At 44.7% G+C, this 22861-nt stretch overlaps 1 protein-coding gene across 1 annotated transcript in view; it reads right to left on the bottom strand.

The window, feature by feature from the left end:
- Nucleotides 1-22861, bottom strand: part of KIF13B (kinesin family member 13B) — a gene marked incomplete in the record, with an annotated part of 3953176 nt that overhangs the window by 3147944 nt on the left and 782371 nt on the right. The window contains 1 exon segment of the mRNA XM_044062707.1: nucleotides 16472-16602. Coding sequence (XP_043918642.1) covers nucleotides 16472-16602 — 131 coding nt within the window.

The raw sequence follows: 22861 nt of genomic DNA, 5'->3' as shown, positions 1-22861 counted from the left end.
AAGAGCCCTCTCCACCGCATGGAAGGCAGGCTCACCCGAAGAGGGATGGGAGCCCGGAACAGAGAAAGACAACCTCGGGACTGGGGTCACACCCCACTCCGATGAACCCGCCACCACGGATGGAGCCTCAAAGCAGGAACAGCGTGGACACAGCCAACGGCGCTGAGGGGCAGCTCCATATCCTGGGCCGATGCGTCCATCCCCCAATCAAGGACCAGTTCAGTGGGAACCGAAGACCACAGGGACAAACTCGGAGCTGGAGTGAGATGCACTGTAGGTGCCAAGGTGATGGGTTCCAAGAAGGATGCCGGAGCAAAAGGCTTAGGAGCCGATATGGTTGAAGGAGAAGCGTAAGATGGAGTCCGCGGATAAGGTAACCCAAGTTCTGCAGGTGGATGGGTCTTAGAAAGTGAGGGAATCCACCTGGCTAACAACAGCTTGTCTAGAAGATGCACCACATAGTGTTCCGAAAGGCTCCTGGTAGATCTACTGGATACTCCAGATGGAGAAGTCAGGACATTCGAGGAACTGGCTATACGCTTGGCCCAGAAACGGATCTACACAGGGGGAGTTTCGGGTCCGTGGTGCAAAGTCTGCTGACACCAAAGTCTCTAGTTTTGAGACTGGAAGTAAAGGGGTCAAAATCCAGTGAGGTCAGTACAACGCTCGGTGCCTGAAGTGGCACTCTGAGCCGAAATGGTCTGTTCCAAAATGGAAACTAATGGCATAGTCAAATATGTACCCTGAGCCGAAGTGGCTACAGATGCCGTAGTCGAAATATGCGTAGTAAGGTCTATGATGGGTGCCGGAGGCAGGACCAGTGCACAAAACAGGCATCGGTATTGAAGGTTTTGAGATGGTCAGAGCAAAAGAAGACGGAGCCGAAGAGGCAGATTTATGCTCCAACAATAACTTAGGGGACCTCTGAATTCCCAAGCCTGCTCTGATCACCCAATGGTGAAGAAGGAACAAAGTGGTATTTCTTTTTGTCCTCAGAAGGAGGGGTTGAGACCTCCATCACAGAAATGGCCTCTGAGAAGGGAGACTTGTGTAACCCTTTCAGAATGAGTTTATTTTTGCGCTCATTAAGAGTGCATTGGCTGAAACTCTGACAAATGTCACATGAAAGGTGTGACACTCTAAAACAGTATACACAGTCATCATGAGAATCACTGTTAGGTAACTTGCCCTTACTAGAAGCACAATGCTTAAAACCTGAAGTACTCTTCTTATCAGACATCTTGGTAGAAAAACACCACAGGTCAACTGTATAATCCAACTACAATGAAATCAACTCCGTTCAAAAAATCACAAACATAATACACTGAAATATGGAGAAAAGAAAGGAAACACCTGAATAAAGTTTAAAGCAAACAGGTTAAACAGGAGAAAATACCAATTATGGTACTGAAGAAATAACACAACAGTAAGGGAAGAAAGGCCGTACCAACAATGGTACTTGACAGTTTACCAATGGTAACAACGGGTAGAGAGGAATGAATAAGGTTAAACAGAAGAAACGACACTAAAAATACTAATCGCTTAATAAAATATGAAGATACCCAAAAAGTTTTACACACATCAAAAAGATTTCACTTGGCTGAGAGCTCGGCTGAAACGCGGCTTTACGGCTACGCAGCAAATGCGATCTGAGGTAACAGGGAGAAGGGCATTCTGGGTAGAGACTTGGCTCGAGTGTTTTTTTGGCTGGCGTGAGTTTGGTAACAGACCGACTTGATTCTGAGGGCTCGGAACCGAACCAATCAGTGATGAATGGAAAGAAGATTAACATCATCAGATCAATCTTTTAACCAAAAGCAATCATGATTTTCAACCCAGCCACAGCACAGCTACAGCTCCAATATCTTTTACAGACACCGTGAACAAAGCCAGAGCTGCAGGATGCTACACAGCCCTCAGTTTTTCTTGATCTCTCCAAGGCCTTTGACACAGTGTCTCGCCCCTTGCTATCGAACAACACTGTCTAACTTGGGCTTCTCAGATCAACACAGTAAAATGGCTTCAGAGCTACCTCAAGGATCGCTAACAAGCATTGAAATAGTCCAATGTATTCTCACCCTTTCTGCATAACCTAATGGAGTCCCTCAAGGCTCCATCCTTGGACCTGTACTCTTCAACATTTTCACAAACAACCTTCACACTGCCTCTCACCTTGGCACCCTTATTCGATACGCTGATGATTCCACCATAAAGTACAGTTTTGTACCAACCATAAATCTAGATGTTCGAGTGTATACACTGCTGCAGTCATTACACTTGGGTTATCCTGCCATCAGGTGGTCCCGCAGTCGGCCCGAGTTCCAAAGTCTTGGTCCAGCATCGGTTGCTGTCGCTTCTTCCCTGACGTCCGTGCGCCAGGGGTATAGAAGATGCGGCCGACGCCATTTTCTTCAGTTTTTCTTGCCCCAGATGTCAGGTGCCCCCAAAAAGGTAGGCAATGTAAATTGCTAATAAAACATACATAAGAAAAGCAAGCAAATACTTTCTGTTACCATCAAATACTCCCCCCATAGGCAGTAAAGGGTAGAATACTAGGGTAAGTACCAGCAAGTAAGAGGGGAAGGAGGTAGGGTAACCTGGACTGCATCAGTGTATACACTCGAACATCTACATTTATAGTAGGTACAAAACTGTACTATGTTCATAGTGTTACACTGCTGCAGTCATTACACTTGGGTAGAATCCCAAAGCTGAGGTTGGGTGGCTGGTTCTATAAGGCATTAGGGGTGGCTATAAGGCCCTGCAGAGCTGCAGTGGCAAAGCCAGCTCTGGATTTAGAGTAGAGAGTCAGATGGTAATGCTTGGTGAAGGTATGTACAGAACTCCAAGTTGCTGCTTCCAAAATGTCCTTGGTAGGTACTCCTCTGAGGTAGGCAGTTGAAGTGGCTGTTGCCCTGGTGGAATGAGACCTAATGCTGTTAGGTGCAGTTTTCCCATGGTGTGTATAGCAGAAACATATACAATGCCTTATCCATTTTGAAATGGTCTGTTTTGAAATGGCTTTTCCCTGTGTTCCTGCAGCATATGCTACAAAGAATTGCTCAGGTTTCCTGAAAGCTTTCGTTTTATCCAAGTAGAAGCGTAACTGCCTGTGTATGTCCAAGGAATGCAATAGTCCCTCCCTTTTATTCTGTGGATTTGGATAAAAAGTTGGCAAGTGAATAGTTTGGTTTAGATCCACACTTGATACTACCTTTGGCATGAAAGCAGGGTTTGTTCTTAAAGACACCCTGTCTTGGTGGAAAATGATGAAAGGTTCCACTGCCATTTCTGCCTGCAATTCTGAAACTCTTCGAGCTGAGGTTATTGCCAGGAGCAGAGCAGTTTTCCAAGAGACATATTTTAAATCTGCTGAGTTTGGTGGCTCAAAAGGAGGTAAAGTTAATTTTTCCAAGATGAAGTTGAGGTCCCAAGTTGGAGTTGGTGCTCTACGGGGCCGTCTTATGTTTTTAGCCCCTCTGAGGTACTATTTTAGCAAAGGATGAGACAAAATTGGTGGATCTGTGTTGTAATGAGCAGAGATGGCAGAGGCATGGATCTTAATGGATGAAAAGGAGAGGCCTTTGTCCAGCATCTCAGTCAAGTATTGTAGTATCTGTGGAATATTTGGGACAAGAGGGTCAAGGCTGTGAGCCTGGTTCCAGGCACAGAATCTCTTCCATTTATCTGAATAGGCTTTCCTGGTGATGGGCCTTCTGGCCTCCAGAATGACATCCATAACAGCTTTGGAGAGAGGCATTGTTTGCTTGTCTAAGGAATCTGCCATGCAGCCAGGTTTAAAGTCTTGAGCTGACCGTGAAGTATCTGATTGTTTTGCAGAGTCAGAAGTTGTGAGATTTGAGGCAAAATCCATGGTGGTCCTTGTGCTAAGTTCTTTAAGATTGGGTACCAGTGCTGGCGTGGCCAGTCAGGGGCAATCAGGATCATCTTTGGCCTTTCTTGTCTGGCTTTTATGAGTACCTTTGAAACGAGAGGTAATGGTGGGAAAGCGTATACTTGTAGGTTTTTCCAGCTGAATGAGAGGCCATCCACTTTCCATGCTTGTGGGTGGTAAATCCTTGTGCAGAATTTCTATAGCTGGCAATTCTTTGGGGATGCGACCAGATCTATGTCTGGGCTCCACCATTTTTGTGTTATCATCCTAGACATTTGTGGATGTAATTTCCACTCATGCGGATCCATGATGTTCCTGTTTAAGTCGTCTGCCAGTGTGTTTTTCTCTCCTGGCAGGAATTGTGCTTGCAGATGAACTTGATAGGTTAGAGCTGTGTTCCACAAGGTCATGGCTTGTCTGCAGAGAGGATATGAATGAGTGCCCCCTTGCTTGTTTATGTACCACATAACTGTGGTGTTGTCTGTCTTTAGTAGTACCTGTCCTGGATGCAGAAGGTCCTTGAAAGCTATAAGGGCATTTTGTACAGCTAGCATCTCTTTTTGATTGATGTTTAGATGCCTTTGTTTTGCTGGCCACTTGCCCTGAATACATTTTCCTGCCATGTGTGTTCCCCAGGCGTTAATCCGAAGAATCTGTTGTCAGTGTTTGCCTGGCTGTGGGTGGAGTGAAAGGCTGTCCCTTGTTGAGGTGACAGGCTTGAGCCCACCATCGAAACTCCTGATGAAGGCAAGGAATAAGTGGTATTACTGTTTCCAAACTGTGATAGTGTTGAGACCAGACACTCTTTAGGTACCACTGTAGTTTCCTCATATGCAGTTTGGCATATGGAATTGGTAGTATGCAAGATGCCATGTAACCAAAGGCCTACAGATTTTTTCTTGCAAGGAGTTTGGTTTTTGTTGCCATCAATTGGAAATATTGAGTCAGTTGTCCTTGCTTGTCTGGCATGAGATAATCCATCTGGGCCGTTGTATTTAAGCTGGCACCCAGGAATATTATCTCTTGTGAGGGCACTAGTTTGGATTTCTTTTCGTTTACTGTGTACCCTAGGCAAATTAGCAGTCTTTTTACAAACGCCAGATGCGTTAGAAGAATGTCTTTGCTCTCTGCTTGAATAAGGCAATTGTCCAAGTATGGGGAAATTTAAATTCCTTTTTGTCTGCAAAATGCAATTACTGGTGCCAGGCATTTTGTAAAGACCCTGGGCATAGTAGATAAGCCAAAGGGCAGTCCAGAGAATTGGTAATGCATTGAACCTGCTAAGAATCTGAGGTATCTTCTGCAATTTTGTCTGATAGGGACATGCAGGTATGCCTCCTTGAGGTCCAAAGTTACGAGCCAAGCTTTCTTGCCCAGCATGGGAAGAAGCTGCTGTAGTGTCAACATTTTGAATTTTGGAACATCCAGGTAAGTATTTAGAGAAGAAAGATCCAGAATGGGCTTCCAGGCTTTGTCCTTTCTGGGCACCAGAAAGAGTCTTGAGTAAAATCCTGGTCCTTGCTCCTGTGTTGGTACCTTTTGAAAAGCTCTCATGTCCATGAGTGCTGTAATTTGTCTTTGAGCCTCTGCCCATTGATTTGGTGGCAGATTTGGCATTCCTTTTAACCTTGGCAGAGTGTGAAAGTGGAACCTGTAACCTTGAGACACAATATTGAGAACCCATTTGTCTTTGGTGATCATAGGTTCATAGGTTGGTACTAGGCTATCAGCCCTAGGGCCTATACAAGCCTAGCCATAACAATTCCCTGGCTATTTCTTCCCACACTATTTACTTCCCTGGACCCCTGTCTAGCAGGGCGACTGACGTGATCCCTGGGGTGAATTTCCTTTCTCCCATCCAATCGTCAACGTTCCTTTTGAAGAGGACCAAAGAGGCACTCTGCTTGACATGTATGGGCAATCTGTTCCAGAGTCTGGGGAGTCTCTGGGTCTCATTTGCCAACTGTGACTGAAAAGTGCCATTTTTCCCCCCAAGGGGGCTGCCAAGAGAGAGAGATGTTTGGCAGCTGTAGTGGGAAGTCATTGGGGCTGTTTTTTATAAGGTTGAGGCCTGTCTTCCCCTTCTTTCTGGGTTGAAGCACCCCATTGTCGAGGCCTGTAAGTACCTTGTGGTTGACCTCCGCCTCTTGGACGTCTGTATCTGCCCCTTTGAGGTCTGTCTGAAACTGGAAAGGACCAATTCTTTGTTGGCCAATTTCTGCTAAATCGAGGAGGCTGAACCTGTAAGAAATCCTTCAACGTTTGCATAGATTTTGCTTTATCCTCCATTTTCTTTAATACCTCTTCTGCCTTAACTCCAAATAAAACATCCTGCTGCAAAGGTGCATCTAATAATTTTGCTTTAACATGACCTGGTAAAGTCTGCTCTTTTAACCAAGCACGTCTTCACATTACAAACCCTGTAACTGGTGCTCTACAGGAGGCCTCTAAGGAATCAAAACCACATTGCAAAGTATGTTTTCCCACTTGTTCAGCTGCATGCAACAAATCCTGCATTTCCTTATAATTAGGAAGATCTGAATTTGGAAGCATTTTTTGTTTCAACTGAGACATCAAATATTGCTGGTATTTAAGCATGTGAAACTGGCAATTTAAGGCTCTCATTGCTAAAGTCGCAGATGTATACACTTTCTTCCCCCATCTGTCTAATGCTCTGGAATCTTGGTCAGAGGGGACTGGATTTTTTGCTGTAGAGGCCTTTACCCCTTTGGGACCCTGGGAAACTGTTTCAGGGTCAGCAACAGGGCTTTTATAAAAGAATTTGTGAGAGTCAGGGACTCTGTAGTATCTGTCTGGCTTAACTGGAGCAGAAGGTAAAGAATCAGGATTTAAAATGGATTCAGAATATACATAATCCACAATATCTAACACTGGCGGAATAGCAAGGGGTCTGTGCTGAGGTAATACATGGAAATCTCTGAGCCTTTTCTTGGATTCTGAGTAATCCTGGCCCTCCCAATGGAAGTGCTCCCGCATGGTATGTAAGGTTTCCCCAAAGGAGTAGTCCTCTGGCAGAGAGGCTGAAGGAATAGATTCCTCAGCATCAGAATCCTCATAAGGGGGTAAAGAGTATCCTTGGTCTGAGGATGAATCTGAGGAGATGGACACCTGGTCGAATGAGTCATAGCCTGCATATTGTCTAGGCCTTTTATCAGGGGGAGGGTGGGATCCTCTGATCAGAGTAATTAGGTCTTCGGCCATTTTGAGCATCTGTTTCTTAGGCATGGGGGCCTGTCCTGGTGAATGCTGAAGTTGTTTCTTTGTTTTAGATTTAGCAGAAGATTTAATGGTTAACTGAGTAGGCCTGAAAACACCCTCTGAAGCTGCGGGTTGTTCAGCTACTCTGGAGCCCTCTGAAAGATTAGTCTCAGTAGGCTGCAAGTCTGGTTTATCCGAAGGCCCAGCCATCTCCACGTGGGAGTCGGAGGCGGCCTGTGGTTCCAAAGAAGCAGTAGTTAGGGGCTGCGAAGGCGCCTCACTGAAAACTGGAGAACCGACGACTGGCCTAGAAGAGGCTTCGTCGTCAGTTTTGGGCCTCGAATGCCTGCCCTTGTCTTTGCGTTTTTTGTGTAACCCGGTCATTGGCAGTTCCGACGGCATGGTGTAATTGAATTTTCTGCCAAAATAATGTCGGACAAAATCAAACCGACGTTTAATAGTGCGCTTGTTAAACCTAGCACAAAATCGACAACATGTGACTTCCTGGTCTTGGCCTAGGCATGGGACACAATAGAAACGGAAATCCTTACGAGGTATTTGCTTCCCACAAGAAATACAATTATTAACTTTTACTGACATCGGTCTGAGGCAAGAAAAAGTTTCCCCAATGGGGTACTTAGCTTTGTAGAAGACTTTGGTTCTGGATTCGGAATGAAAATCTCAGGAGTAGACCGACCGGCACTTGCGAACTGCTTTTGCACCGGGCACCGCACGGCAAGAAAGACTGAAGAAAATGGTGTCGGCTGCATCTTATATACCCCGCACTGACGTCAGGGAAGAAGCGACAGCAACCGACGCCAGACCAAGACTTTGGAACTCGGGCCGACTGCGGTACGGCAGGATAACCCAAGTGTAATGACTGCAGCAGTGTAACACGATGAACATTCTGCACTGCTCACTCATTACCAGAACTAATTTTGAAAGCTCAACAGTCCTTTACTGCTGTTGAATCCTGTCTAAGAAATGCCCAACTCTTTCTTAATCCAAAGAAGACTAAACTAGTATTCTTTCACCTCAAAAAAATCTCCCGTCACTAATTGTTTCAACATCCTTGGATCTGGCAATGCTGTCATAGAAACAGTGCAGGAAACCAAACTTCTAGGAGTTATCACTGACAAACTTTCATTCCACCTCCATATACAGCAAAATGCAAAGACAACTTATCAAAAACTGGGTCTCTCATACAGAAACATACATTTCCTTAATCCAGCAACCAAAACTACCCTTGCAAAAACATTTTTAGTTTCCCTCCCTTCTTTACGGTGCTGCTATCCTAACTTACAAACTTCTACCCTAAGCAAAATGGAACACTGTTACAATAACGTTACAAAGCTTGCCACAAACTCTAAATATTATACACAACACCTTAAACCACTACTAGAACTAAACTGGCTTGAACTCCCCAACCAACTGCAACCTGTGGGTCACGGATCCGATATTGGATCCGAGCCGGCAACTTGTTTCAAGCTAATGGATCCGAGCTCTTAGCTCCTCCCTTCACACATAATCCCCTGCTAACCCTCCATGACCTCAGATAGAGTTTGCCCCTCAATATATATCCAACAAAGGATATCTAACAACTAGTAGATCCGAAGAAGGTCAGGGGGAAGGAGGGGGGATGGTTGCAGACAAATGAACTACCTACTCAGATGAAACGTTATGGTGAGTACATAACTTCTAAATCTGAAGTACGTTGTTCATTTGTCAGCAACCTGTGGGACAGAGTCCCCAGCTACCTGCACCTTGGGTGGCCATCATGGAAGGATATTATGAAGCACCACAGAGCCAAAGGATGCTTTCCCTCTAGAAAGCAGGTCTAGTTTGTAGTGGTTGATAAAGGTATGAGATGAAGCCCAAGTGGCTGCAGAACAAATATCATCCAATGGGAATCTAGACTTGAAGGCCGCAGAAGTAGAAATGGAGCAGGTGGAATGAGCACGAACTCCTTCTGGTGTGGGTCTACCCGAGGCTTGATACGCCAGTAGGATACATTGGGAAATCCAGCGAGATAAAGATACTTTAGAGATAGCTTTCCCAAAGTTAAATTTGGCAAAGGAAATGAACAGCTGGTCTGATTGTCTATGGCCAGCTGTCCTATGAGTATAAAAACGAAGCTGCCTATGAACATCCAATGCTTACAGCTTGTACTCTCCCTTATTTTGATATTTAGGGAAGAAAAACGGTAAATTTATGGATTGATTTATGTTGGTTTCTGATGCTATCTTGGGAAGAAAGGAGGGATTGATACTGAGGTACACTCTCTATCTGGGTGAAAGATCAGGTAAGGAGGCTTCACAGAGAGAGCCTGAAGCTCCGACACTCTTTTCGCTGAAGTAATGGCTACAAGGAATGCTGTTTTCCATGACAAGAATTTGAGATCTACTGAAGCAGCAGGTTCAAAGGGTGGAGCAGTCAAGGCTTGAAGAACTAATGTAAGATCCCAGGGGGGGTACAGCTTCTTTTACAGGGGGTCTAAGTAAAAAGGTGCCCTTGAGAAAGGTTTTACACAATTTGGCCGACATCAAGGTCCCTGTATCATGTCCCACATGGTAATGAGATATGGCTGCCAATTGCACTTTGACAGTTGAACAACTAGCGCCTTCCTGAAAGAGTTCAGTTAGGAAGTCTAATATGGATGGAAGAGGAGCCGTAAAGGGATCTAGATCGTGGTGCTCCGCCCAGATGGAAAAACTTTTCCATTTACTGTGATACACTTTCCTGGTGGAGGGCTTATGCGCTGCCACGAGGATGGCTTTGACTGGTGAAGAGATACCGGGAGTCCTAACTAGGAGTGGAACTGGAGCAACCAAGCTGTCAGTTTCAGATTGTCCAGGTTTGGAGTTGGCAAGTCCAACGGATGGGAGATGAGATCCAGAATGGGATCTAGAATCCAAGGGTGATTCACAAGGTGAGACCACAGGTAAGGGAACCAAATTTGCAGAGGCCAGAATGGGGCAATGAGAATCATCTTGCTCCCCAACCGCGAGGCTTTCTGTAAGAGTTGTATCATCATTGGTAGAGGAGGATAGGCATAGAGTAGACCGGGTGGCCAAGCATGCATCAGAGCGTCTCTTGGAGTTTCCCCTGGAGGGGGGATTAGAGCGAAGAAATTGTCGCATTTGGTGTTTGATGGAGATGCAAAAAGATCGCAGCAGGGTCGCCCCCATGTTGCGAATATCTGCTTCGCTACTAGAGGATTGAGAGACCACTCGTACGGGGTAAGAAGGGTGCGGCTGAGCTTGTCCGCTAGGATGTTGGTCCTCCCTGGAATGTGCATTGCAATCAGAAAGCGGTTGGTGGAGATTGTCCATTCCCACACTCTCATGGCTTCGCGGCATAGAGGGTAAGATCTGGTTCCCCCCTGTTTGTTGATATACCAGACCACCGACATGTTGCCCGACTGAATTGCAATCGTTCCTGTGGGGAGGAAGCTCTGAAGTGCTTGCAACGCCAACAGGACTGCTCTCATCTCCAGAACGTTGATATGCAGGGAGGTCTCTGTATCGTTCCACATGCCTTGGACTGTCCTGCCTAAATAATGCCCCCCCCACCTGAGGCGGGAAGCGTCCGTGGTCACCGTGACGATAGGGGGAGAGGTGCAGAAGGGACGGCCCATATGGAAGTTCGATGCTTGGAGCCACCATAGTAGCGCCCTCCTGCAAGCCTTGCTGATAGCAATGGGATGGTGGAGAGGAAGGGATAGGAAGGACCATTGCACTGACAGAGTCCATTGCAGTACTCGCATGTTCAAATGGGCGCATGGAAGGAGCGTAATCGCTGCCGCCATAGAGCCTAGTGCCCTCAGGACCAATTCCGCTGGTGAAGCCTCTGAATGAAGGATAGTCCGCACATGAAGTTGTAGGTTCTGGATTCTCTCGGAAGTTAGGAAGGCTCGCAAATCTCTGGTGTCTATTCTGGCACCTATGAATTCTTTGACTTGCGTCGGAGCCAGTAGAGACTTGCCGACGTTGATAGTAATGCCTAGTTGTGGGGATAGATGGAGATAGAAGTCTCCGGCTGAGCAAAGTAGATGCCTTGTTGGTGCGGTCAGGAGCCAGTCGTCCAGGTACGGAAAGACCTGTATTCCCCTGGAGTCTCAGGTGGGCCGCAATCACTGCCAACACCTTGGTGAACACCCTGGGGGCTGTGGTGAGGCCAAAGGGAAGGACCCTGAACTGAAAGTGACTGGCCCCTAGTCGGAAGCGAAGGAACCTCCTGGATCGTTTGTCCATTAAGATGTGGTAGTATGCATCCTTGAGGTCTATAGAGCACATCCAATCGTTTTCCCTCAAAAGGGGGAGGATAGATTGAAGAGTGACCATTTGGAATTTTTCCTTGGTTACTGACAGGTTCAAGCGGGAAAGGTCTAGAATGCGTCTCAAGTCCCCTGTCTTTTTTGGCACCAAAAAGAACCTTGAGTAGAACCCTAATCCGAGCTGGTCTTGGGGGACGGGCTGGATGGCTCTTTTTCTTAGCAGCTGCTGTATTTCTGCGGCTGCAGCCTCCCTCTGATCGGGTGATACATCAGGGAGGTTCTTGGATTGGGGGACATGAAGTATTGGTATTTTGTACCCTCTGGATATGATGCGAAGCACCCAGCGGTCTGTTGTGATGGACTCCCATGCCGCTAGGTGTTCCGAAAAACGCCCCCCCGACTGCCTCCAGAGTGGAGCAGTCGGGCAACCCCTCAGGGCTGCTGCGCGGGCCGCTCAGAGAAAGGTTCTCTGGACCCAAAGTTTCTCGGAGCCCCTCTGCCCCTGGGGCGACGTCCTCCCGGTCCACCTCTGCCACGGTAGGACTGGTTGTCCGGAGCTGGTTGGGAATGTTGTGATTTCCGGAACCACATCTTCTTCTGACCCTTTTGGTTCCTCGAAAAGGACCGCTGGGGAGCAGAGAAGCGGACTCCGACGGCAGACAACGTCTTCCCGTCCTTCTCGTTCTGGACAAGTGTCTCGCGAACTGTGTTGCCAAACAGGGCAGAACCATTAAAAGGGGCGTTCGCGAAGGACGCTTTAAAGAGCTCCGTAAAATTGCAATGACGGAGCCAGGCCTGACGTCTCATGACTAGGCCTGCTCCGCTAGCCCTAGCGGCTCCCTCTGTGGTGTGGGACAACAGCCGCATAGAGGTGTTTGAAATCGATCTCAGAGTGGCCATTCGGGTGGAGTACAATTGTTTGTCCTCCTCCGACATGGACTCTGGGGGGGGGGGGGTCATGCAGCGTATTCTTTGATAAGATCCCGCTGAATCCTGATGACATGTGCCATATAGTTCAGAGACCTTACCGAGAAAGTCGCTGAACTAAAGACTCGCTTCCCTAAGCGGTCCATCAAACGTGGCACTTTGCTCGGTGGATGGACTGAGGGACTCTCCTGAGCCAATTCCCTCTTTGTGGTTGCCGGCGTCAACATGGCATCTACGGGGTCCCCTTACTCCAATGTGTTCGGTCTGAGGGGGGGGGGCTAAGAATCCTATTCCGGGCACTTTGGTATTGGCTCCACGGTGTCCGGATCCTTCCACGCCCTGGTGGTAATGAGGTCCACCAGGGGGTCGGCTGGAGGGGACACCCAAGAGGTAGACGGGCCTGCCTCAAATGCCTCCAGAAACATGGACTCGTCAGAGGAAGACTTGGGGGCAGACCACCCACCTCTGATTCTCAGCATCTCCATGATGTCTCCAAAGGAGACATCCTCAGAAGCGATCTTGGGGAGCCTTCCCCTTCCTCCAAGTCCATGTCCTCTGTTAAGGACTCAGGGGAGTCCATGTGCCTCCTTTTGCACTTATGCTTGCGGGGAGCTTCCTCGGGGGGACTGTCCGAGGAGGCCTCGCCAGCAACATCTTGTTCCAATGGAACCATCTGTGACATCGAAGCAGGCTGTCCCTTTGGCCGGGTGATGGAAGCCTGGCCCAGCAGAGAGGGAGTGCAGGGAGGAGTCGATGCAAGGACCGGGGGTCTGGATGCTCTCAACAGAGCCCTCTCCACAACATCGAAGGCCGAGGGAGAGCCACTCTCCAATGGATCTGAAAGTCGTCTCCCACTCGGATCCAATGAAGGGATCGGAGCCGGCGCCGAGACCGTCTGATCCGAGGGACCAGTGTGCTCTGACCTGGACGGAGCCGAAGGCACACTGAATCCCCCGGATCTGAAGCTCTGACCACGGCTCCGAGGGGTCGGATCCGACAGGCTCGAGGGCAGGGTGGGATCCGAAGTACCAAGTACCGTCGGTGCCGACCCACCCCCGGCTCCAAGGCTGCTCGGCTCTGAACTCTCCAAACCCGGGTAGTGGGTCGGAGAAGAAGCAATTGGGTGGAAAAAAGGTGTCGAGCTCCCCCCCTAAAGGGGGGGGGGGAGGCAAGAGCACTCCCATCTGCAGCTGGGCCTGGATGAATCTTCGCATCATCCGGTCCAAGTCTGCATCAGATAAACTGAAGGTAGATCTCAAGGAGGCCACCAAGGCAGGCCTGGAATGCTGCCTCGATGACCTCGACGGAGATCGGGTCTCCTCCTCGGGCCCCGGGGAGAAACAAGGGGATCGGAGCCGAGGAGGAGGAGACCTAGAAGCAGTGGAGGGAGAAGCCCGCTTAGCTGGCGGGGCCGAAACGGAGGTCTCGGCCCGCCGCTTGTGGTGCTTCTCCCTCTGTTTCTCCCTCCTGGCCTCCCTGTCCTCCGACACTTTAGCGGGAGTTTGAGTCCCGGACGGAGGCAGGAGTGGCAGCAACCACAGGCTGTGGTGGAGCCACGGGAGCAGCAGAGATAGCGGAGGTCGAAGCTGAATCCGGGTGTAAAAGTCCCGCCAGGACCAGCTTCGACCTCCGCTCTTTCAGTGCCCGGGGGTTGAACGCTGCACAGATGGTACAGCCCGAGTTGAGGTGTTCAACCCCAAGGCACCGATCGCACCGAGTGTGGCCATCAGCCGGAGAGAGCTTATGGCCACACTCGGTACATTTGGAAAATATGGCTTTTGGGGCCTCAGACATTCCTTTTTTTTTTTTTAAAGGAAAAAGAAAAGCAACTACACACACACACAGGCCCCAAAAGAAACGCAACACACACACACACACACACACACACACACACACACACACACACACACACACACACACACACACTAGCAACCAGCGAAGGGAGGGTAACTAAGATCAAAAAATAAGGAACCTAACACTTACACACTTTAAAAAGATTAATTTTAACTAAAAAAGAAATTTCTGACAAGAAGTACTTTGAAAAAGTAACTTTTTTTCACTTATCTGACGAGCTCAACAAGGATCCAGCCATCCACAAGCGCGGCAAACTAGATCTGAGGTCATGGAGGGTTAGCAGGGGATTATGGGTGAAGGGAGGAGCTAGGAGCTTGGATCCATTAGCTTGAAACAAGTTGCCGGCTTGGATCCGATATCGGATCAGTAACCCACAGGTTGCTGACAAAAGAACATCTTACTTCAGATCAGTAGTTTCAGTCAGGACATCACAAAAGTAGACACTTCTTGTTAAAAAGCAAAGCTGAAGGGGCATGCCCATGCTATTTTGCTAAAAACTGAAGTTTTCAAAGAAACTCAGCACAGGACCTTTAAGTGAATTCTCAATACTGTTAAATGGGGTACTGCAAGGGTGAACTTGGGACTACTGAGAACATAGAAGAAAGACATTATGCTGAGTTGGATGAAATTATTATTAGATGATGATGATGAAGAGAAAATATATAAAGAGGAGCTGCGCAACATGAAAACAAGTTAGAAAAAATGAAAAGGCTTCTGGAAATACTATATAGACATATAGATACAAATAAATGTATGCACACACTATATCTTTATCTACACACACATACATAACATTATATATAAATATATAAATGTCTATATATCTATTTTATATATATATATATATATATATATATATATATATACACACACACACACACACACACACACACACACACACACACACACACACACGACACTGAAAAAAGAGATAAGCTAGTGATTCTCATCACTATAATGTCTTACAGTAATCAGCCAAGCATGGCTGTAGGCTGATAGACTGGTTACAGGAAAGTTGGAAGGAAGCACCAACATAAAAGAACTGGGTTCAAGATTAAAACGGACTGCTAAGACTTAGGATGGAGGGTAACTATGGGGAAGGACTCCAGAGTGGATATATACAAGATGCTAGGGACAGGTTGCTAGCACTGAGTTGTGAAGAAATGGGTAGCTGAAGAACTTTTTTCAGAAATTATTTTATTCTACAAATAAGATGCATCCAGCTTCTATGTTTTTTTTCTGAAGTAAAGAGAACAATGTTCATGAAACTGTAATCACACTGTACATAGCTACAATGTACACAAGATGCTTCAACAGAAAGGGACTGTACACGAAGCTGCAAAAATGCTCATCTGTTCTGCTGAATTCAGGATTACATATGAATCATAGGTTCATAGGTAGGTGTTATCGGCCCAAGGATCTACATAAGCCTAGCCAACAAGGTTCCGTGGTTTTTGCCACCCAAGAAAGTTATTTTCCTGGGACACTTGTCAAGCAGAGACACAGAAGTGATCCCCGGGGTGTATTTCCTATTTCCCATCCACTCATCAAGATTTTTCTTGAAGAGTGCTAATGAAGAACTTTGCTTGACATACATGGGTAGCTTGTTCCAGAGTATAGGAAGTCTCTGGGACAGGAATCCATCCCTCCAGCGTGTCCTGTTTATTGTGGTGACAAGGTTTAGGTCCCTAAAGCATGTAGCTTGGAGGGATTGGGATTTCTTTAGGTGTAGCATGTCCAACAGCTCTGGGTTTGACATAGCTTTATATGTTAGGCAGAGATCACCTCGGAGTAGGCGATATGCTTATGTTTTAACATAATTGTATGACTGAATTAATCCAGATAAGAATAATGCATCTCAAAGATGCTGTGGTAGAATCCAGATTACACATACTGTTTTAAGTTTAAGTGCTTGTAACAAGATCAGTACAGAAGACTTCTCCAATTAAAAGAAAACTAGACTGTGTTTCATTTAGGTTAAAGTAGGGCATAGAAAGATAGCTGAACTCACCCAGCAGCTGTAATCATGCAAAAAAGCAAGGCCAAATTCCTTTACAGGCTAAACATGCACTACATATTGCCCCTGTCCAACAATTATAGGATGAATGCACTCACTAAATGCAATATCCATGTACTAACGAACTCGCTTTCTGCCCTCTAAAGTATCATTAATTATGCCAAACACCACACACACACTTTTAAGGCAACTTTTGCAAGCATGTAGCCAGCTTTGGAAATACAACACTATACAATACAGCAGCACAAAAAAAAAAGATGCATCAATATTTCAATTATAGTACCTTGAATTTTTTTTCGGTGTCAATATAACTTGCCCTTCTTGGCTTATATCTATTATGCAGTGTTCTGGAAGAATTCCCATGCCACACAATTGGATGTCTTGAGAATCTGCTGAACCAACAAGTGTATGCTCCTGTTAAAACACAAGTATTCACCATTACTTAGACTAACAAGAAAACAGTTTAAGTGCTTGCCACAAGAATATCTTTGAGGGAAACATGTTATAAAGATAATCAACGTACCGTCCCCTCCCATTGTACTTTGCATTTTAGCTACACCTTTGTTCTAAGGGTGCACATGGATTACACTTTATAACAGCATTTTTTTGGTCTATTATACGGTGCTCCTTATAAACAAAAAAGAAAATACTCATATACTTAACGTAATGTCCACAAAGGCACACAGTATAGCACAAAAGGCAGTAGCTGCCTTGGAGTGCCACTCTTGCCACCAAAATGTTCACTTCAGGCTTTACTTGCTATTAATAAGATACAGTTACTTGTTTTGTAGTACTTGACTTTATAAAGATGAATACTATGCTCTTGTCAAAAATTAAAGGGAGCAGGAAAAAGAAAGAAAATCAGACTTAAGCCGACAAAGTTAACATCTGATATTACAAAGCACTGCAGAGCCAAAGGCAGTTCTGTTCCTGGAAGTAATGTCCAACTTGTACGGTGTAACAAAGGTGTGGGAATTTGACCAAGCTGCAGCTGCACAAATATCACCAATGTAGACACTCTAGACCAAAGGCCTGAGAAGTTGCCATAGACTTTGTAGAATGAGCCTTCATTTTGCCTGGTAATGGCCTGTTCTTGGAAAAGCACACAAAGGAAATACAATCTCTCAATTTGTCAAGGATAGTCGAGGTGATGGCTCGCCCTTTCTTTACATAAGAAAAGAAAATGCAAACTGGTCTGATTTTCTGCAAGATTTAGTTCTGTCCAGGAGGGTATACTCTCCTTTGTTTTGAAAGTGGGGGAAGAAAACAGGAAGGTTGATAGACTGACTTACATTACTTTCTGCAGCCACTTTGAGTAAGAAAGATGGGCTGGTACTTAAGAGTAACTATCTTTGTGAAAGATTAGGTAAGGGGAGATAGAGGAAAGGGTGTGTAGTTCTGAAACTACTTCTTGCTGAGGTGATAGCTACCAGAAAAACTATCTTCCATGAGAGAAACTTAAAATCTACCTTAGCCACAGGTTCAAAAGTTAATAGGACTAGGGCTTTTAAAACCATGGTCAGATTCCACAAAGGAGTAGGATCTTTGATTGGGGGCGAAGTACAAAGTACCCCACACAAATGTTTTGCAAAATTTAGATGAAGCCAGAGGTGACTAATTTTCCCCAGTATGAAAACTGGAAATAGCTGCAAGCTGGACTTTCAGAGTGGTGTAGCTGGCTCCACTTTGGAAGAGGGAAGCCAAAAAATCCAAAACGTTCGGAATGGGAGTTGATCATCTATTGTGCTAGTGATAGTTTTGACTTCTACAGGAGTACTGTTTAGGGATGTTATGGAGAATGAAGAGTTGATGTGGTTAGCAGATTTAGGAAGAAAGAGCAGCAATTTTGTGTTTTTGGGGTTGAGGATAAGTTGTTTTTTGCTGAGCCATGTCTCAAGTGAGTTAAAGGATGTCTGGGTAGTTGACAGAAGTTCAGAGGGTGAGTTAGCAATGGTGAATTCTGTAGAGTCGTCAGCATACTGGACAATGGTAGACTGAGGACAAGAGGAGTAAAGTGAGTTGGTGAAGATATTAAATAATAGAGCTCCAAGAATGGATCCTTAGGGACACCTGTCCTTACTGAGAGGGGGGTAGATAGTGCTGAGTCCCATCTCACTGACTGCTGTCTCTCAGTAAGGTAGCTAGAGAACCATGCAACTGTATCAGGGGTGAAGTTTAGGTCTGTAAGTTTAAGTAACAGAGAGTGAGAGACCATGTCAAAAGCCTTTGAGCGGACAAGGAATAGGCAAGACACGAGTTTATGATCCTCTCTGGCTACAGTAACAGTGTTGAGAAAGGATAGTAGAGCTGTGGATGTACTATGCTTGGGATGGAAACCATGCTGCGTTGGAGTGAGCAGTATTTGCTGTGTGGGATAATGCATAACTTGTTTGTGTATATACTTCTTGAGGACTTTAGGGAGAGGGGAAAAGGATAGAAATAGGCCTAAAATTAGAGATTTCAGTGGAGTTACCTCCTTTATGAAGGGGAAGAGTGTAGAACTGTTCCCAGACAGATGGTGCTTTGGACTCAGAGATGAAGCAATTTATTAGTATGGATACAGGCATAGCAAGGGAGTGTGCAGCAGTCTGGAGAAAGTATGAAGGAATATTATCGGCAGATACAGAGCATGGTTTGAGTTTAGAGAGTAGAGTTTTGATGCCGTTAGTGGGAACAGGTTTGAGAGAGGAGTTGTTAATTGAGTTAGTGGTTGAGGAGGGTACAGGGTGGTTAGAAGTGTTGTTGTTTGAGTGGTTAGTGTTAAATAGTTTGGAAACTGACTCGATAAAATAGGTGTTGAAGGTATTAGCAGTCTCTTCTGGTGACCTCTCAAAACATGGATTTGGATCCTGGTTATCTGGTTTATAGCATTTCAAAAATGTTTTGCATCCGATTTTAATTTAAAATAGATGTAAAATGACAACATATAAACCAAAGTAAATCTTGTCTACAAGCTATCCCTTTCTTCCTACAAACAGTAAAAAAAAAAAGTGGTAAAAAATAAACTATAAAATCAAAATAAATCTTCTCTTGCCAGGCAACTGAACAATCGTACACATATGGGAAGTATCCTACCAAGGATGGCCAGTATAAGAAAGCTTGTGCCATGCATCTGCCTCATAACCTGAGCATAAGGAAGCATGCTGGTACACAAGCAGTGTACAGTGGATATAAAAAGTGTATACACCCCAGTTAAAACGCCAGTTTTTTGTGATAGAAAGAAATGAAACCACACTAAATAATTTCAAAACTTTTCCCACCTTTAATGTGACCTATAATCTGTGCAATTCAATTGAAAAACAAATATGTTAGGGGAAAAATATAAAAAAATAAATAAACGTACAATAAGCTGGTTGCATAGGTGTGCACACCCTTAAACTAATATTTTGTTGAAGCACCTTTTGACTTAATTACAGCATTGATTCTTCTTGGGTAGGAGTCTGTCAGCATGGCACATCTTGACTTAGCAATAATTGCCCACTCTTCCTTTACAAGTGCTTCAAATCTGTGAAATTGCGAGGGCATTTCTTGTGCACAACCCTCTTCAGGTCACCCCACAGATTTTCTATTTGATTTAGGTCTGGGCTCTGGCTGGGCCATTCCAAAACTTTAATTTTCTTCTAGTGAAGCTATTCTTTTGTTGATTTGGATGCATGCTTGGTGTCATTGTGTTGAAAGGTGAAATTCCTCTTCATCTTTCTAGCAGACACCTGAAGGTTTTGGGTCAAAAGTGACTGGCATTTGGAACTGCTCATAATTCCCTCCACCTTGACTAAAGCCCCAGTTCCAGCTGAAGAAAAGTAACCACAAAGCAAAGCATGACATTGCCACCACCATGCTTCACTGTGGGGATGGTGTTAGTTTGGTGATGCAAAGTGTTGTTTTTGTGCCAAATGTACCTTTTGGAACTGTGGCCAGAAAGTTCAACCTTGGTCTCATCAAACCATAACACATTTTCCCATATGCTTTTGGGAGACAATGTATTGTTTTGCAAATTTTAGCCGGGTATGGATATTTTTGTGTGTAAGAAAAGGCTTCCGTCTTGCAAACCTACCTCACAGTCCAGACATATGGAGAACACAGGAGATTGTTGTCACATGTAGTACACAATCAATACTTGCCAGATATTCCTGCAGCTCCTTCAGTGTTACTGTAGGTCTCTTGGCAGCCTGCCTGACCAGTTTTTGTCTTGTTTTTTCATCAATTTTGGAGGGACGCCCAGTTCTTTGCAATGTCACTGTTGTCCCATATTTTCTCCACGTTTGATGACTGTCTTCACTGTGTCCCATGGCATATCCAATGCTATGAAAACCTGTCTTACCCTTCTCCTGACGGATACCTTTCAACAATGAGATCCCTTTGATGCTTTGTAAGCTCTCTGTGAACCATGGCTTTTGCTGCAGCAAGCAACTGAATAAATGTCAGGAAAATCCTACTAGCACAGCTGAACTTCATTTGGGGTTAATCAGAGTCTCCTTAATTGATGGTAGGTTTGTACCCAAGAAGACTGAATGTTGTAATTAAATCAAAAGGTCCTTCAACAAAGTATTAGTTTAAGGCGTCCACACTTGCGCAACCAGCATATTGTACATTTTTTTATTTTTTTATATTTTTTCCCCTAACAAATTTGTTTTTCAATTGAATTGTACAGGTTATAGGTCACATTAAAGGTGGGAAAAGTTTTGAAATGATTTATTGTGGTCTCATTTTTTTATATCACAAAAACCTGGCATTTTACACAGGGTATGAAGTTCACCATAACTTTCTTGCCCAAGACAGAGAAAACTCAGGTAAAAAGTTAATAGGAACCAGACTCAAGTCATAGATATATATATATATATATATATATATATGTATATATATATATATATATATACACACATATATATATATATATATATATATATATATATATATATATATATATACACAGAGAGAGAGAGAGAGCAGCAAACAATCTGGAGAAAAAAAGGAAAAATAAAGGGGGGGGGGTTGCAGATACAACAGTGATCTATTCAAACATCTACTGTTATGGTAATTTCTTGCACAACTATACAGTGTACTCCACTTGATCACTGATGCAGTATTGCTCACATATGGAAATCTTCCCAAAACTTTAATATTAGCTGGCAGGAGGATTGAGGAAAGGAAATTGAGTCCAGCATCCCCTAAAGAATGGACCTGGAGAAACCAAATTTGGCCCTAGAAAAGGCATCTATTTTGCATTGCTTTGTTAAATTATGTATGGAAGACCAAGCGGCTGCTTCTAAAATAGTTTTTTTTTTTTTTTTTTGAGTCTACACTGTTGATAGAAGAAGCAACAACCCTAGTAGAATTAGCTTAGATCTGTCCAGGAAGGGATTTTCCATGAAAGGCATAACAAAAGGAGATACTGTTTGCAGGTGGACTTCTTTGGCTATTTCTAGACAGAGCTACTTGGCTTTTTATCTTCATAAGAGATAAATATCTGATCAGATTTTCTGATGGACTTGGCTTTGTGTAAATAGAATCTAAGTTGTCTAAGAACATCCAGCAGAAGTAGAAAAGTTCCCCCTTATTTTCAGGGTAAGAAAGAAGGTGAGGCAGGCAAGTTAACAGACTGGATTCAAGGACATTTCATTGCCAACTTCTAGCATAAAATAAGGATTAGTCTTCAGGTACACACTGTCTTTCTGAAAAAAAATATAAAAGGAGGAACTGCAGTACATGTTTACAACTCTCTTTTTGCTGAAGGAAACTGTATGACCTCAAAAACATGCACAACAGGTGGATCGATTGTTAATCATTCTGAGATGGCTGACAAATGTACTTTTATAAAAGACTATACATGCAGAATAGAAGCAGTACGCAGTTGATAATTTCCTACTTGTTTGGTACCGAATAGAAAACATCTTCCATTTGGAAATGTAACATCTGTAGGACCTCCTCAGAAAATGGGCATCTAAATGGCATCAAAAATCCAATATACAAACCATAATGGTTTGTACTTTTGGGGAAATGGAACAGCCTTTCTGTTGTGTATGCAAGTCCAGTCTGTAGGGCAAAACATGTGATTGGCCTTGGCTAGATTACAAAAAGGAGAACCAATGCTACCTGGGCCATAAGGGTGGGGTTACCAGCAGCATTTTTGGATTGCCCTTCTTGATTTTGTGAAGAATCTTTGAAGTCAGGGGAAAGGGAGGAAATGCACAAAATAATTTCCCAGTCCTAGAGACTGACATGGGATCTAATCTTCAAGTCTCTGGGCATGGGACTCTGGCACAGAACAATTTGACCTGCCAATTCAGAGTGAAGGCAAACATGTCTATCTGGGAAGTTCCCCACTGATGAAGAATCTGCAGGAAGACCTCTTTGTTCAGCGTACATTCATGAGCGTCTGCCTTGGATCTGGTCATATTATCCACATCTAACTTCATCTGTGCAGGAATGTACCCTGCTTGAGAAAAATTGTATTGGACAGCAATCTCACAGGCGGCTGCTGCTGCTGCTACTTGAAAGGACTGTCTCCCTCCTTCTTAGCTGATATATCTCATTACAATGGTACTGCATGTTACAATTTAAAGGGTTCCTAGAGACCAAGGGTGATGCAAAGATTTAAGAGTCAGGATAACAATTATCATTTCCTTGACATTTATCTGACTCCTGTCTGGTTTTAACCATACACTCTAGACTT

This window comes from Protopterus annectens, chromosome 2.part1 (assembly GCF_019279795.1).
Source record: "Protopterus annectens isolate FY-2018-M chromosome 2.part1, PAN1.0, whole genome shotgun sequence".
Lineage (NCBI taxonomy): Eukaryota > Metazoa > Chordata > Ceratodontiformes > Protopteridae > Protopterus > Protopterus annectens.
Note: the sequence above shows the minus strand (reverse complement) of the source record. Positions and strands in the feature narration are given on the sequence as shown.